General features: G+C 40.4%; 1 protein-coding gene across 1 annotated transcript; it reads right to left on the bottom strand.

Annotated features, from left to right (window-relative positions):
- Positions 1-10,552: 10,552 nt before the first annotated feature.
- Positions 10,553-15,998, bottom strand: SPTSSA (serine palmitoyltransferase small subunit A). Its single transcript, XM_086894105.1, has 2 exons — positions 15,798-15,998; positions 10,553-12,830 (listed from the first exon to the last, which is right to left on the bottom strand). The coding sequence occupies exons 1-2, from the start codon at positions 15,898-15,900 to the stop codon at positions 12,727-12,729; spliced, it is 207 nt and encodes a 68-aa protein (XP_086750231.1). The 5' UTR covers positions 15,901-15,998; the 3' UTR covers positions 10,553-12,726.
- Between the last annotated feature and the right edge of the window lie 6 nt (positions 15,999-16,004).

Genomic DNA, 16,004 nt, shown 5'->3' on the forward strand with positions numbered 1-16,004 from the left:
CTCTGTGTTAAAACTAGTGGAAATCAATGTGCACAAGATGAGCAGCAGGAATCCTTGTCCCCAGTTTTCCAGGGCATGTCCTGGTCACACCCCTCACATTTGGGTTGCACTGCAGGGTGCACATGGGGTACTGTCACCAGAGCTGCATCATGGAGGTGGCAGTGCAGTAAATGCCCAAGGTGAGGCATTAAGTAATGATAGGTGGAGTTTCATATGACTTTGAGAGGTCTCAAACAGTATCATAAAGCTTATGGAAGTAAGCCCTACTTGAACACCATCCCAGGGAAGGCAAGAATCCTTTTACACACAACTCCCTAAGCACAGCCTGAAGTGCAATCTAAATTAAGAGAAGCTTTTTAGGCAGTTTACCAGAGATATACTCTTTATGAAGTACAGCAAATGGGACTGTCACCAGAAAGCATATTTTAATTTTATTCTTCACTGAAGTTCAGTGTACCTAACTGTAAGAAATAAGGTAAAAAAAATCTCATGGAACTGCTCTGTGCTGCCACAGACTGAACTATCTGCTGTGCTGTAGTCAGCTCAGGCTGTCTGAAGTTCTCATCCCTGTGCAGAGCTGAACTGTTAAGCCAAGGACCTTGTATCAGAAGCTCCCAGTTGATTTGCCCTAAGAGCAGAGCTCTCCAGTTTTAAAGCCCTCAAACTGGCATCCTTCACCAGTGAAGGATTCACTTCCTTCACTTTACAGAAGCATTTACACTGAGTGCAAGGAAAATACAAGTGCTAATGCTGTGAGAATAGACTTTCCCTTATTTCTCACAAATATTCAGCTTCACTACAGCTAAAGGTTTGAATATTAAGTAACCACTTACAAATGGAGAATAAGTGCTAAATACACTGCACTCAGCATTCAATACAGCAAGGTAGCACGATACCTCCAAACAATCCAGATTCACTACGATTAAATCCTGGCACTTGGCCCATCAGCAATACCAATCCCACTGACTTGAACAGGGCTGGGATTCCTCGGCATTTCAGCCAAGCTACTTGCTACCCTAACAGCAGAGTTACCTAAGCCTGCTCTATTTGAAGACACCTAGGAAATTGGGCAGAAAAAGAGAAATAAGAGCATTGGCTGAAGACAACCAGAGGCCTCATCCTCTCCTTGCCACTTGCTGCTGTGCCACCTCCATTAAGGCACGGGGCTGGCAGAGGTCCCATACAGAGCACAGCGGAGCCTGCGGCCACCGCACCTGCAGCTCCTCACACTGACAGCACAGACATGGGAGCACCCAAAGCGACAGGCTCAACCTCTAATGGCTTCAGCAGAGTTTCCAAGCAAGCTACAACATGTTTTCTCCAGATAGAATATAAATAAAGCCTAGAGAAAAAGAAGAGTCACTACATTTTTGCCTGCTGCTATGTTCTCTGTATCCTACAGTACCATTTTCTCTGTTTCTACTCAGTTTCCTTTAAGTCACCAAAAGGGGGACTTTCAGCAGTGAGTATCAGAAAACCACCCAGGGTTTCTGTGGAATTTGTTAGCTTTTCATGTTCTGATGACAATCCAATGATTCTCCCAGCCTCAGTACACAAAGCTCTGCTCTCCATTTCAGAGAATGGAGAACCAGCCATAACACCAGGGGTGGGGAGCACAGCAGGACATAGCCCCGTGGATGCTGACAACAAAAATCCTTTCTGACATGGAAGGTACAGGAACATGAGGAAGCCTTGCTAGACTTGGTGCTAACATGTAAGGAGGGATCACCTGACAAATCAAAGGTGACAGCAACCAAGGAATGGTAGACTGACTGATCCTTTGGAAGGCTGAGTAAAAAGGATTAAGAAAATTACCTTCAATACAAGGTAAATTTAAAGAAAGATGCCTATTACAAATTCATTCTGTATTTTGGAAATAAAAAAAAAATAACTCAAGGAGGAATTAGCGTGCCAGTTCATCAAAGAAATTACATAAAAGCTCTTTATTCACCTCAGATATAAACAGGGAAGTATATGGAAGATAATCTAGGTCTTACTATTAAAGATGAATGTAAAAGAATAGTAGGAGAGCCTAGAGACAAAATCAGGAATGGTAAGACAAAGTGAGATGCAAGTAAGAAACATTAACATGCACACTTTGGCAGCTAGAAGAATAGGAAATTGAGCTTAGGAATTCAAAAAAGAAAAATATTTTTAAAAGGCACAAGTCCACTTAATATCATCACAGAACAGTCTTCACTAGAAACATCAGCAGTATGCAGATGGTTAATAGAATTCATATCAAAACCAAAAAAAGGTAAAAGACTACATATGACACTATTGCTTAAGTATTTCCAAGAAAAATACTTTAAAATAAAGCAATAAAATCAAAGAAAATTCACAGATTGCTTGAAATTTTAACCCAAAATCCCCAGTAAGAACAGTAAGTTATCATAAGTTGGCCATCCTTTTTCATATTGGTCAAGTATGATGTTTTCTGTTCTGAGATAATAATAATAAAAAACCACACACACACAAACAAACAAACAAATAAAAAAAACCACACACCAAAAAAAAACCCAGAGGAAGTCGGTAGCCATCCTGAAGAACCCACAGGCAGTTTCTAGAAGGCAGAAGATCTATAGCACATCTCCAACAAGGGGAGGAAAAACAGAGGAGCTGGAAATTAAAAACCTGTCATGTTCAATTATTAGAAAACTACTAGAATAAATCATACCATCTGTAAACCCACCAAAGGTACTAAAGTATATGAATGGTAGGGAACAAATCATACCAAATCAATCTCATTTCCTTCCGCAATAGATCAACAGGTCTTATGGACAGGGAAGAAGAAATCAATGTCAAGGCTCAGTTTCAGTAAAGGTCTTTGACATTACCCAGTATGACAAACTTGTAAGTATGGAAGTTGCAGAAGCATAGCTTAGATCAAACCACCATAGGATGCCTGCAAAAGCCATCAGACACTATTCCTAAGGAATAATTATCTGTGGTTCCCTTTCAAAAAAAAAAAAAAAAAGAAAGTACATTGAGGTGGATATTTCATGGATAATTGCAGCACTTCAACTTCATTCAGGGCTTTCACTAATAATTTGGACAATGGAAAAAACAACCTTATTAAGTCTGCACATGAGAAAGTAGGAAGAACTGCAAGTATACTGGATGGCAAACTGAATTCAACATAAACAAACTGGAAAGCAGTTGGGACATGGGAAAAGGACACAAACCAAGCAGGAATTTATGTCAAGCACTGTATTTTCATAATAACCTCCAATTTAATGACTTTGGGACAGGAAATGGCTGGCAAGGTAGCAGCTCTTAGGAGAGGGGAAGGCAGCAGATACCAAGCAAAAGGCAAGTCAGTATAATGCCATCATGAAAGAGAAACATTGGTCAGGGATGTATGAACAGGATTATTTCATGTGGGTTTCAGGATACAATTTGTCTATTTCAGTTGGCACTGATAAGGCCTCGGATGAGGTAACATCCAGTTTCAGAAAATACTTGAGGCAATTTAGCTTATGGAAGATTATTAATTCCCTGCCTTGAAGTATAAAAAAACTTGTTGCAAAAGAACAATCACACATCTTTCCACATGGTAGACAGGACAGGCTTAAAGAAATGAAGGATTATGGTTAGAAATAAGGAAAATCATTATAACTGGAAGGGTAGTATCTCCCCACCCCACCCCCCACCCCGAGATTACCTGGTTTGTTTCTTTATTTGTACAAGCATATTACACATACAAAAAGCATCTTGAAAAGACTGATAGGGACAAGAAAAATCAGACCAATTTTTAGCTTCCAAACCTACAGAAGACCCCTTAAAATTAATCTCCAATTGGAACAGAGCTCTGCAAAAGCACACAGTTGGGAGCAGCTGGGGAATCAGCCACTTGCAGACAGACAGATGCCATTTTCTTTTCACTAGTGCAAACTCTGCAGCTCACTTGACAGCATCCTTGTTAAAGAGTAATCCTTGCAGGGTTGTCATTTGCTAATGGCTTTGGGAGAAGGTTGTTTGTAGGAACCTTAGATTTACAGCTCCTTTAGAAGCATAGCAGTTGTTTGATGTTTTTAATCCGCTAGACATCCTGGCTTGTTATACCAGTACATCAAGATGATATGACAAACAGGCTAATTAAATGGAGAGCAGGGACTATTTTCACAGGCTTCACCCCACACTGTAGAGATGAGCTCTAATTCCTTGAGTGCTGTCATTCAAAACAAGTCACTGAATTTAAAGTTGTTGCCAGGGGAATTGCAGGGATCAGGTGAAGGTGCCCTGAGGTATATTGAGTTGTCAATGGAAAATCTGTCTCATTCCCAGAGGGAAATTTTCAATCAAGGTGTAAAGAAAAACTGGAAGCTAATGAACTTGAGGCCGAATACACAATGTGGTTGAGGGATACCTAGCCTGGACACATGCTAAGAAGGATGCTACAATCTTCCTGATACTCTTCTAAATTTATTTGGATGTGAAAGCAATGACTGGAAGCTGGATTTCCCCCAGGTGACTGACCATACTACTGCATTTTAGCTACCTAAGTTAAAGCTGACATTAACTTCAGCTAGAAAGGGTAACCACATCGTGTACCCATTAGATTGGACATAGAGACAAGAGGAATTCAAGTTGCAGGGATGTTTGCCTAGATCTCAGAGACCTTACAGTCCACAGAAGCTAAAAACTGGCTTTAGCAAGAAGAAAAGCTCTCTCTTTTCAGCTGCTGCAAAAGGCCAAAAAAAAGGGCTACTCTCTGACAAAAGGCATCTAGGTGGCATTTTTCAAGTGTTCTGACCCCTACAATAAAAAAGTTCTTTACAAGGTGGTTTTTTTTCTTGCGAAGGAAGATCCAGGGCTGGGAGACAGCAGAGCATTCCTTTTGAACAATTCTGAACCACCTACCATTCAGGAATTCACAAAAGAACAGTAACAGCAATTCTATAATAACTAAAAGGAAAGAAAAAATTACTCCATATATACTTACTGTGAAAACAAGCTTGTTTCCCCTGGTTTACGGTTTCAGGCCTTTCACGAGAAGAACAAGCTCCCAAAAATAAGCTTTTCAAGTTCCACATGGAACAGCCTCAAACTGAATGAGTGGGAATTAGATTCTTCTTTTTGTTCTCTTCCAGAAACAATACTTTACAGAAAATGAGAGGAAATATTTTGATTTCTTAACAGCAGTCATTCAAGTCTATGACATGTTAAGTCCAAAATAAAAAAGTCCTCAACTGTGAGTAAGAATGAATCAATGTTTAAGCCCAGAAGACAACTCAGGACACATATTCCAAGGCAAAAATAACAACAAAGTACAGGGCAAATCCATGAGACACCTCTGAAAACAGAGCTCATGAGAAGATAAATAACTGCTCAGTATGCAAGCTGTTCAGTTTTATAGGAAAGATACTTGCAAAATATTGCAGCAGATGCCTCTCTTGTTTTGTTTTTTTTTCTCATTTCAAGCTCAAAAAATAGTGGGGCTTGTTCTGTTGGTTTCACTCTTTATGTTTTATTGACTAAAAACAGCATTGAGGGAAATACAGTGTTGCTGTAAAGATCATATTGGAATCATGTCACCACTTTCATCTCAGCACCTTCCCTATACTTTCACTCTGTCTTCCTAGGAGTTTCTAACACTGGATTCTGTATCATTCTCCTAATGCCTACTGCCTCAGTTGCTATTATGATCCATGTAAATACTTTTCTCACACTCCTTCACCTGACTTCTTCTCTGGTCTTTAAAGAACAATAGAAAAGCTGTTTCAAAAGGGCTTCCTCAGATCACCTAGCCTCCCACTGAAAGCAGGACTAATGACAACACTAGTTCTAATCAGGTTAGTCATGGCTTTGTCCAGAGAAGTCTTAAAAACCTTCAAGGAGAAAGGTTTCACAGCTGCTCTAGGAAACCTGTTCCTAACTCATAACTATCTTTATAGTCTCTTCTGGATAGTTTCTTACCATCCTTCTGGAAACAAAGAGCCCAAAATCAGAAACAGTATTGCAGCAGCTGCTTCAGCAGCATGATGAGGACAAAAATTTTCCTCAATTTGGTGGCCACATTCTCCTACCATAGACTAACATGCAGGCTGCCATAATTGTGTTGTGAATTCACTGCTGGCTCATGTTCAGCACACACCACTGATTTCAAGGATCTCTCAGCAAAGCTGAGAATTTTGCACTTCTCCTTGTCAAACAACTTGAGATTTCTGTCAGCCAAATTCTGAACCCAGGCTCTATCCTGCAAGCATATTAATTCTTTTCCCCAAAGAGGAACATTGACTAATAATTAGGGCCAGCTGTGAAGATACTGAACATCAGCCCCAGTATCACCTTACAGGGTACTCCACTTTTAGCCAATTTACAAATTAACATTGAGCAATTGATCTGGGTACAGTGATCCATCCAGTCCAAACCACCAAACAGTCCATTCATGTTACTCATAGTTCCTCTGGTCCACATGCAAACACTGTGGGAGAGTGTGTCACAATCCATCCTAAAGTCAACGTATGAGAACATCCACCACTGCCTGTGCTGACATAACAAGTCATTTAATCTTACAGGGCCATCTGGTTGTCTAAGCAATGCTTTTACACATCTCCTTTATAGCCTACTTATTTCCACTTTTTTTTTTTTTTTTTTTTTTTTGTCTTCTAGTTCATGAATAAGCACCTTGCTTATATAAGTAAGCCTTAAAAAAAAAATTAAAAAAAAAAAAAAAAAAAGTAAAATTCACCCTTACAGGCCAGATGTCTGAGCAGACACTCACCACAGTATCACAACTGATACTTTCCAGGTCTTGTTTTCCTTTGTTAATGTAATTCAGTGCTTTACCCTCAGCAACTCCAGTCTCCAACTGTCAAAACACACCTGGTAACTCAACAGGTGAAATAAAATGGACATGAACAGATTTCTGTTTCTCTTATCCCTGTTTCCTCAACATATCTACTGTCTTGTCTAGGCCTGAAACTATTGAAGAAAGCATACAGTGGTTGAAACCAGTCTAATGCACGATGCAAATGGTTTATCAGTAGTTTTATGGAGAGTTCCAATGATGCTGAAATGTCAGACAAAAGAGGGTTTTCCATCAAGACTGCTTATCACTGGTAAATCATGTGATATATATGTTGGCTTTGAAATGAATGAGTCATCATCTATCAAATTAGAGATTAGAGTGTAATTGTACCTGCTCCCCAGACTGCAGTCACCAGGTAAAGGAGGAACAAAAAACTTGAACTACACTTGTCGCTCTTCTGAACCATCCTTAAGGTTTTTCAAAAGGCACAAGACAGAACATTGGTGCTCACATGTGCACATGACACAGAGCAGGGGCAGTATGGAAACCCAAGATGTCATGCAGATACCTACAGGCCATCTGCCTCACACCATGCAGCACAAAGCAGAGACCAGAGCTGCTATGCTTTACTTCAACTTCTTCATGATTCCTCACAAACACTTGACATTTTTTCAATGTAAGCATAGCTTAATATAACTCTCTTTGCATGGAAATGCAGAGAAGTGGCACAAGTCCTTCTGCAAGGTACTTGTGATCTCACCATTAGACACCATTACATTGTACAGGCAGGCACTGAAGCTGTGTCCTGACCCAGAAAGCCTCACATCCACAGAAGTTGTCACTTATTCTCTGGGTACAGATAGCCCCTTGATCCCTCTCCAGTGAAGCCCACCCTTCCATTTCATTAGAAAGCCAAGAGTTCAATGCCCTCTTTGTGTGTGGTCTAAGACAAACACACTGCACATCTTATCCTGTCAAGCTGAGCTGAGCACTACTTTTTTTGTCCAACCTACTGAAATACTCTACAACATAGAAAGGATTTTGAAGATTTTTTTTTAAAAAAAAAAAAAACAAATCTAACAACAAAACACACCCCACTTCATATAATCACCCACTAATTCTATCCTGAGTTTGGGAACTATCTGAAAATTCTAATTAAAGTTCAGGAAGTATTTTCTAAGTATATAAACTTCTCAGATCCTGGAACAGGAGGCTTTTCTCAAAAATGCTTACTTTGAGCTAGTAACATAATATGAGCAAAATAATAAGCTGCCAGTACTCTAGCACCTAGATAGTAACTTGATATTCAACTTCAGAGTGCATCCATGCCTCTGGTTCACTCCTCAGATGAGCTAATAGGATAATGCCATTATTCCAGCAAGAATATTATTCAAAGACATCTTCCAGAATTTCGTAACCTTACCAGTGTGTATTAAACAGCAACACAGAACAATGTGTTCCGAGGCAATCGTGTCTTCCTTTTTGAAGTATGTACAGCAAGAACATCTTGAAGAAAGAGAGGACAACAGCCAATCATTACAGAGGCAAGAAAGGAACATAAACCTTGGCCAGAAGATTTTTGGTTTAAATTCCAATGTGATTATAATTACTTGACCTTTCTGCCTCAGTAGACACAAACAAATTTCACAGAAAAGACAATACCAGTCATTGCTATGACAGTTTTTTTTCCAAAGTTCTTTTGGGGGTTATATAGTGCATCTTCTTGTCACTGTAAAATCTGGGTCTGAGATACGCTATCCATCTCAAATTACAGAGAACACAAAATGCAAGACATGCTGAGACAATTCCACCTGCAGATATGAGCATAAATAAAAAACAGATACATTAGAGATGATTAGCAAAGGCGTTGATCACGTGTTAGTTACAATGATGTAATAGATTTTTTACTTCAGAAACTGGATCACTGTTTGACTGAGGTGTATATCAAGGTCTGTTCAATCTTATCCAGCTAAACCCTCAGAAAGAACTCTTCATACCTTCATAACTTCTTAATATTCCATCATGCAGTACTAGTTAAGATGGATTAAGGATCTTGTGGTGATGCACTGAAGGTTAGGAAAAGCAGAGGGATTTCTGTCTAAATCCTACACCGGAATCTAGATCAGACCCAGATATTCATCTCTCTCCATTGCAAGGAGAGGGCAGATCCAGCTCTGGACCATGATGCCAGATTTTCTTAAGTCATCACTATACAAACAAAAGCCAGAAAAGACAAAAGCTATTGTGTTCACTGATGACTACTGTTGAAGGCTGACCTAGCAGATCAAACAGAGAAACAATGCATAAAGGTTTTCCTTTCCTTTTGTCTAGGAAACAAAACAAAACAAAAAATAAAAGAAAAAAAAAAAAAGAGACAAAAGCACCACACTGGTATCAGGATAACTTGTCAGCAAATGGGGAAAAACTGTCTTCCTACAACAGCTGTTGTAGAAAACATGAGCAAATAAAGCAGGTGCAAAGAACTTCTGGCACTGAAAACCTTTACTGGGGTGCCAGTTCCAGAGTCCACAGTTCTGGTATTTTACAGGATGACTGCTATGTTCGCACCTTTGTGCACAGCCTGTGGTACCCAATCTTTTCAAGTTGTGTCTCTTCACCTCAATATAACCTTCATTTGTTGTTAGACAACAAGCAAGTATCCCCTCTTCAGCATTTCTAATGCACACTTCATTTCTTCACCTGAATGGAATATGGCAATGCTTCATACCACACCAGCCGCACCAGTCTGCAGTAACAGAATGCCCATCTATCTCCCAAGACTCCCCTTTACAGTGCTATGCTTCTTTCACACCTATTTCTTTTTAATATTGATGGATATACAAATATATTTCTTCCAAAAAATCATAAAGAAAGACTCACTTTAGGATTCTCTGGTGTTTTCCTTCATGGGAAAGAAACCAGAAAATAAATCCCACAGCCTCTGTCTCCAACCTAATTGCTATGTAATAATTTCTGACAAGAAATAAACAGTATTTATATATGTACACATACTTTAAAAACAACATTTGTGCATATATATGTATATAAAAATATATAACTGATTTAAACCATACATACACTACACAGGTCCAGGATCTGTTTCCGGCTCCAGCCTGACATCCTGCAATACAATGCCTGTTTTGGTTAGAGCAGCTCCTGCAAAGGCTTGTAATAAATAATTCTACAGTACCCATCCCTGGAGGCAGCCAAGGAGCCTCTGCAGAGCTGGCTCTGGGAGCCCCAGGGCCTCCAGCACAGCAAGTCACCCTGGCCCAGCCTGCCTGTCTCACAAACTGGAATTATCAGTTCTGCTATATGACACACCTAATGCATTTTTAAATGTTTATTTCTAATGATACAATCTAAACCCCAAGAGCTATTACTATTAAAACATTAACATACAGCCACTTGCAGGTAATTTTTTTTTCTCATTTCTCACAATTTTTTTTTTCAATTTTATCTACTAATGCCTCAATTGTTATTAACATATTTGAACAAAAGCGTAGCTGACAACCTCCAAATGATACTTGAACTGCCTTCGACATCAAACTTGCAGAGAAAAAACTTATGGTTCTAGCATAGAGGATATGATCCCCCAGCTGATACAACAATAAGGCAGACTGCAATGGGGAAACAACTTGGTAGCCTTCTGATTCATTTATTATTATTCAAATGTCATGATTAATTAAATCCCTACTAATACCCCTACTTTAAAAAAGAAAGCTCTGCTTTGTAATTATCACCACTTGAACCATCTCTTCACTAGCTCAATCTAAACAAAAGGACACACTGCAAAAATTTTCTTCTAGAAACTTAAACTTCAGTAAACACATATTTTATTAATGAAATTACTCCATTTTTAACAAAGTATTCAGAAGCTAAAAAGAACTGTCCAAGACTAATAGATTCTTGATTTATACTAAAAGAAATACTGGAAAAGACTGTACTCAAATGAGCAAATTGAATTCAAGTATGGTATCAATCAAGCCAACATAACACAAATAACTGCAAATTAATGGTTACTTTTTTTTCCTCAACAAAAAGCAGATAGCTAATAAAAGTCAGTATATTAAAGGCCTTTTATAAAACATTCCAAAATTAAAAATCATGCTTAACCTTCCTAATGCCATCACACAGAAGGGATTTTCTCACCCTCATAGAAATAACATACCTACGGCTGAAAAAGAGGTTATCAATCATAGTGGTAGTTTGCAAAGAAACATCACAATCAAGTATCCATTTAATCCACAGAGAGACTGGATTTATGCTGTTACTTCAAAAAGAGTACGTTAACTTATCATTATCTCAATGTATACACTTAAAATGTTCACATACATCTCTGGATACATTTAAATAAAAACACAATGAAACACCACCAAAAAATAAAAAACCACAATCCCAGAAACCTACCCATGTTTTGTCAGCCAGCTATTAAGAAGTGAAAGTACTGAATTAGACTCCTACCAACTTCAGTAAAGCTCAGGTTTATCTAAGAAGTTTAAGGCTCACTGGTTTTAGCTCCCAAAACAACAACAGGGTTTTTAATCAAATACATATGAAGTTTTTAAATACAAGGAAAAACACTCTCTTCTCATGAGTATATGTTTGAGAAAATGAAATAAATCTGAAAGAAAATATCTCAATAGATACTGTACATCTACAATTTATGATGTCAACAGACGCTGCATAAAAGACGTAACAGTACCGATTATTACTGGGCCATTAAAATCACAGTTCTTTGGTCAAGTATAACTTTTGGAAAGTTATGAGAAAAGCAAGCAACACTAGGAAACACATTAACTTCTCCAAGAAAGTTTTGCATCAAAGTTCTGCTTTTAAACTTTTATTTTTTTAAACAACAACAACAAAAAAAATTTGTCCACTTAGGAAAGTTAAGTTGTCACCATCTTACATTTCAGAATACAAAACTGAAAAAAATCCCTATTAAAAAAAAGACAGGACTTCAGCCAAGTATTCAGCTACTTATTGCTGTAGTTGTAACTCAAGTCCCTTGAAATCCCTATGTTTTGGTAGTTTGTAGCGAAAACATGTTTGGAACACTAGCAGCAATAGAAAACCCCTTGAAAACCTAGACATAGTTACACTGTTGAGTGAAAATCAGCAAAAACCATAGCCATTGGAACATAATAAAGCATCCTGTAAAAGTGAATTGGTAGCTAGAAAAACAGGGCTGATTTAAAGTGCTATCCCAAAGCCATATGTGGGCGAATGCCAGTAAAGAAAAGTCCATTTCCTCCCTCACCCTACCCAGATAGCGCCCAGAACCACAGCACTACTCCAAACATAACGAGGCTTCACTCTGCTTCAATACCTCATCTCCCCCTCCCTCCTGCAACAGACAGAATGCTTGAAATAATTGCTAATTCCAAATTCAGGTGATATGCACAAATATACTGTTGAACAAAGTTTGGACAGCAAACAGTACACCTGAGTTCAGTCATACAAACTAACTTTTGTAAATAGCATTAAACTAATATATCCATGTCTCTAATATGAATCTAGATGTATTTTCATACAAAACGCATTAATAGAAATATCCAGGCAAATACATACCATACAATAGCAAAAGCTTTAAGCCCCATTTAATAAGATGACTTTCTGATTAAAAATAGAAGGCAATTAAGATTTACTCAAAACTACAATTAAGAAAAGCTTTCACAGTGCAATATTGAAACTGTCACAAAGTTAAGAAAATACTGATATCAAAGTACAATCACAATGTTAAAGTAGACAAAACTACTATACAAGGGCATATCTTGTAAAATTAAAGGGAATGAACACAACACAGGGGACATCTCACGTCCCTGCTCTACCTATCCCATTTATCTAGTCTTCAGAGTCATAATTGTGTCTTTCAGACATCAGTAGAAATCTTGGTAAAACTAAGAGGTTCATTCTTCTTTGTAGACCAGATTTCAAAGCCCAGTTACTTCTTGAAAATACGATCTTCATCACTGCACAATTTCAAAGTAGTGCAATATTGCCATGATGTGCTGAGGCATGAACACATAGCCTGTGTACAGCGCCATTCCAACAATGGAAACTAGCATGGAATCTGAATTACAGTTGAGGAAAAATGCATCTGAAATAGAAACCGCACAAGACATCACAAACAACAGCATTTAAACTTTAGTGGTTACTATCTTTTAACGTTATGTTTCTGAAAAAGACACGATCAACTGTATTCAGTAATTATAAACCACAAAATAATCTACTGAACACTGAAAAACAGAATGCCAGTAGAACAATCAGCTGAACTGCAAAGGATGCCTTGCCAGTTATCCACTGCCTTGTCAAGCAAGAGGACAGGCCAGAGCATGGAAAGTGTGATGGAGAACAGAAAACTCAGATGGGCACTGAGAAAACACGTTTTCACATTCATCTTCTCAGATGCTGAGCAAGTCTTGCAGAAGCCGGCCCCATTCAGCTAAGCAGAAAAAAGTCCAGTACCCCAAAAATCCAAAATAAAACAAAACTACAATAATATGAGCAGCTTTACTGAATAACACCGTTTTTATTTGTGGATGACCTCCTTTTTAAGCAGACAGCATTAGATGTTTTCCAACTACTTCATTCACAAAGCCTCAGAGTTTCAGCATAGCTTTGAGTCATGGTGTGTACTTAAATAAACACACTCATTAGTACTTTACTATAGGAGACTGCACTGCAAAATAAACTTCACATGAAGCTATCAGCTGAAAAATGTGCAGACAACCACTTTATTAGCTGAACTAACAGGGAACAATTATATAGAGAATTGACACAATAGCTTATAAAGTACACGTACAGTTGGATTTTTGTAAAGCTCTATGGCTTTTGAAGCTTTATATAAACAAATTCTGGCATCAGATTACTAAAAGATTATGGTTTCAGAAAGGTTAAATTTTCAGAAATTCAAAAGTACACAAAATGAATAAGCAGCTGTTGATTTCATCCAGCTACCTGCAGAGATTCAGTAAACTTAGCCCGAAACACTATAAAACACACAGAGAGATTAACAAGGATGATAACGCCAGGCAGCAGTACTCAGTTTCCACAGGTGAAACCAGAGGAGCTGCGCGTGCAAATCAAGTCTCCACAGCACAGGCGTAACGCGCTCTATGAGCGACTCACCCACGGCACAGCAGAGGTACAAGGTGTGCCTGTTAGAGCTGCTTGGAATATTTATAGTCCCAGAGGATTATACAGTAAGAGATACTAAAATGAAGGTCAACTCATAAATCCACATTTCCGTATCAGGGCTCACTTCTGATACTGGAGCACAGCCACACACCATTAGCTCCCAAGGCCACCGTGTCCGCACTGCATCCGTACGGGCACCCAGCAGACATGACCCACCTACAGCCAAAGTACCCAGTCTGAGGACAAAAGCATTTTTGCTGATCTGAGATCAGAAGCGACGCTTGTGCCACATTTGTACATTACGTGGCAATTACAATATGATCATTTTATGAAAGTAAACATGCACATACTTTCATTTACTTAAATATTTTGCACAAGATAAAAAGGAAAAAAAATATTCACAAAATTATAATTTCAGGGAAAACAAAAATTAGGTTTCCTCAGTGATACAGGCAAGGCATAAAAGGAAGAAGGTATGTTAACATGGAATACAATATAAGAAGCCCTACCTGAAAAAACTGTGCACAGTAATTCTATAAGAACTTACTACTTCTCTTTTCCAGTAATCTCCATTTCTACTGACTTGACACAGGGAAAAATAAAACTGCTCACACCACTGTAACCTGGGCAACCACTTGTACATAACAAATGTGAGTTTCTTTACAAAACTGAGCAGAATCTCAGTAAAAGCAGCTTCTTGCTGCTGCTTATACCCTTCTCTATGTTAATGTTTTAATGCATTTCTCTCTCTACCTCTCAGCATTAACTGGAGATAGCTTAGTATTGAGACTCATACGATGTCTCGTATTGAGACATCATTTTAAGTTAAGATCAAAACAGTCACACTTCAGAGAAAAAAATACTTGTGATACCACAGCAGTACTTAAGAAAATGCACTGCCTGGATGAAAGGGCCAGGTAAAGAAGCAAACCTACAAATAGTCTTTATAGAGATGCCTTTACATGAGCATCTATCAAGTTCCTCCACTCTAAAACAGCCAAGCAAATTTACCAGCTTGAGGATTAAATACCCATGTAATAAAAGCCATGTGACAAAGCAGCGTGAACGCCTGGGCTTGCAAGGTTTTGCAGCGTGCACATTTACTTTCCTCTAGGCAAAAATACAAAAGAAATCATTAAGGGCACTTAACAGAAAGCTCGGGATTTCAGTGCAAAAGACACAACTACCGTAACTCCCAAGACATAAACTTATGCCGGAGAGGAAACGGACTAGGCTGCCAGACGCCCGGACACAGCATGCGGAACAGCAGAGTGAGGATTATTCCCAGGCCGGGCAGGATGTTAGTTTGGGAGGGTGAGGAGCTGAGTCCCCGCCAGCAAGGAGGGGTCAAGCCTCGGTCCCAGGCGGAGACTGCCGCTCCTTTGGCCGCCGCGGGCTCTGGTCGCGCTCGGCCCCTCAGGCCGGCTGCCCCGGCCCGGCACGGCCCGACTCTCCTCCATCCCCAAGCAAGCCCCGCCGGCGGCAGCGCCCTCAGCACGACCACGGCCCGGGCGCTCCCGAGCACCGCGCAGGGCCGGCGGAGCCGCCACACTCGCCCGGCGGCCTCGGGCAGCTCCGGAGCCGCCGCCGGACACAGCGCGACAGGGACACGGGGCAGCCCCGGCCCCACACACACAGCCCCGGCGCCGCACACGCACCCCCGGCCCCACACATACACCCCCCGGCCCCACACATATACCCCCCAGCCCCACACATACACCCCCCAGCCCCACACATACACCCCCCGGCCCCACACATACACCCCCGGCCCCACACATACACCCCCGGCCCCACACATACACCCCCCGGCCCCACACATACACCCCCCGGCCCCACACATACACCCCCGGCCCCACACATACACCCCCCGGCCCGCCGGGCCCGGCCGGCAGAAGGATACTGAAGACGGTGCGCTCCCAGGGCTCCAGCATGTAGAGCGCGGTGACCAGCAGGTACTGGTAGTACAGCCACGACATCTGCTTCCACGCCGAGCCCAGCGCCATGGCGCTCCCCGCCCGCCAGCGGCCCCACGCCGGGCCCAGGCCGAGCGGAGACGGGGGCGGTGCAGGCGGGACCGCCCTCCCCCGGCCCCGCCCTGTGCCCGGGC

This window comes from Cyanistes caeruleus, chromosome 6 (assembly GCF_971803275.1).
Source record: "Cyanistes caeruleus chromosome 6, bCyaCae1.hap1.1, whole genome shotgun sequence".
NCBI lineage: Eukaryota > Metazoa > Chordata > Aves > Passeriformes > Paridae > Cyanistes > Cyanistes caeruleus.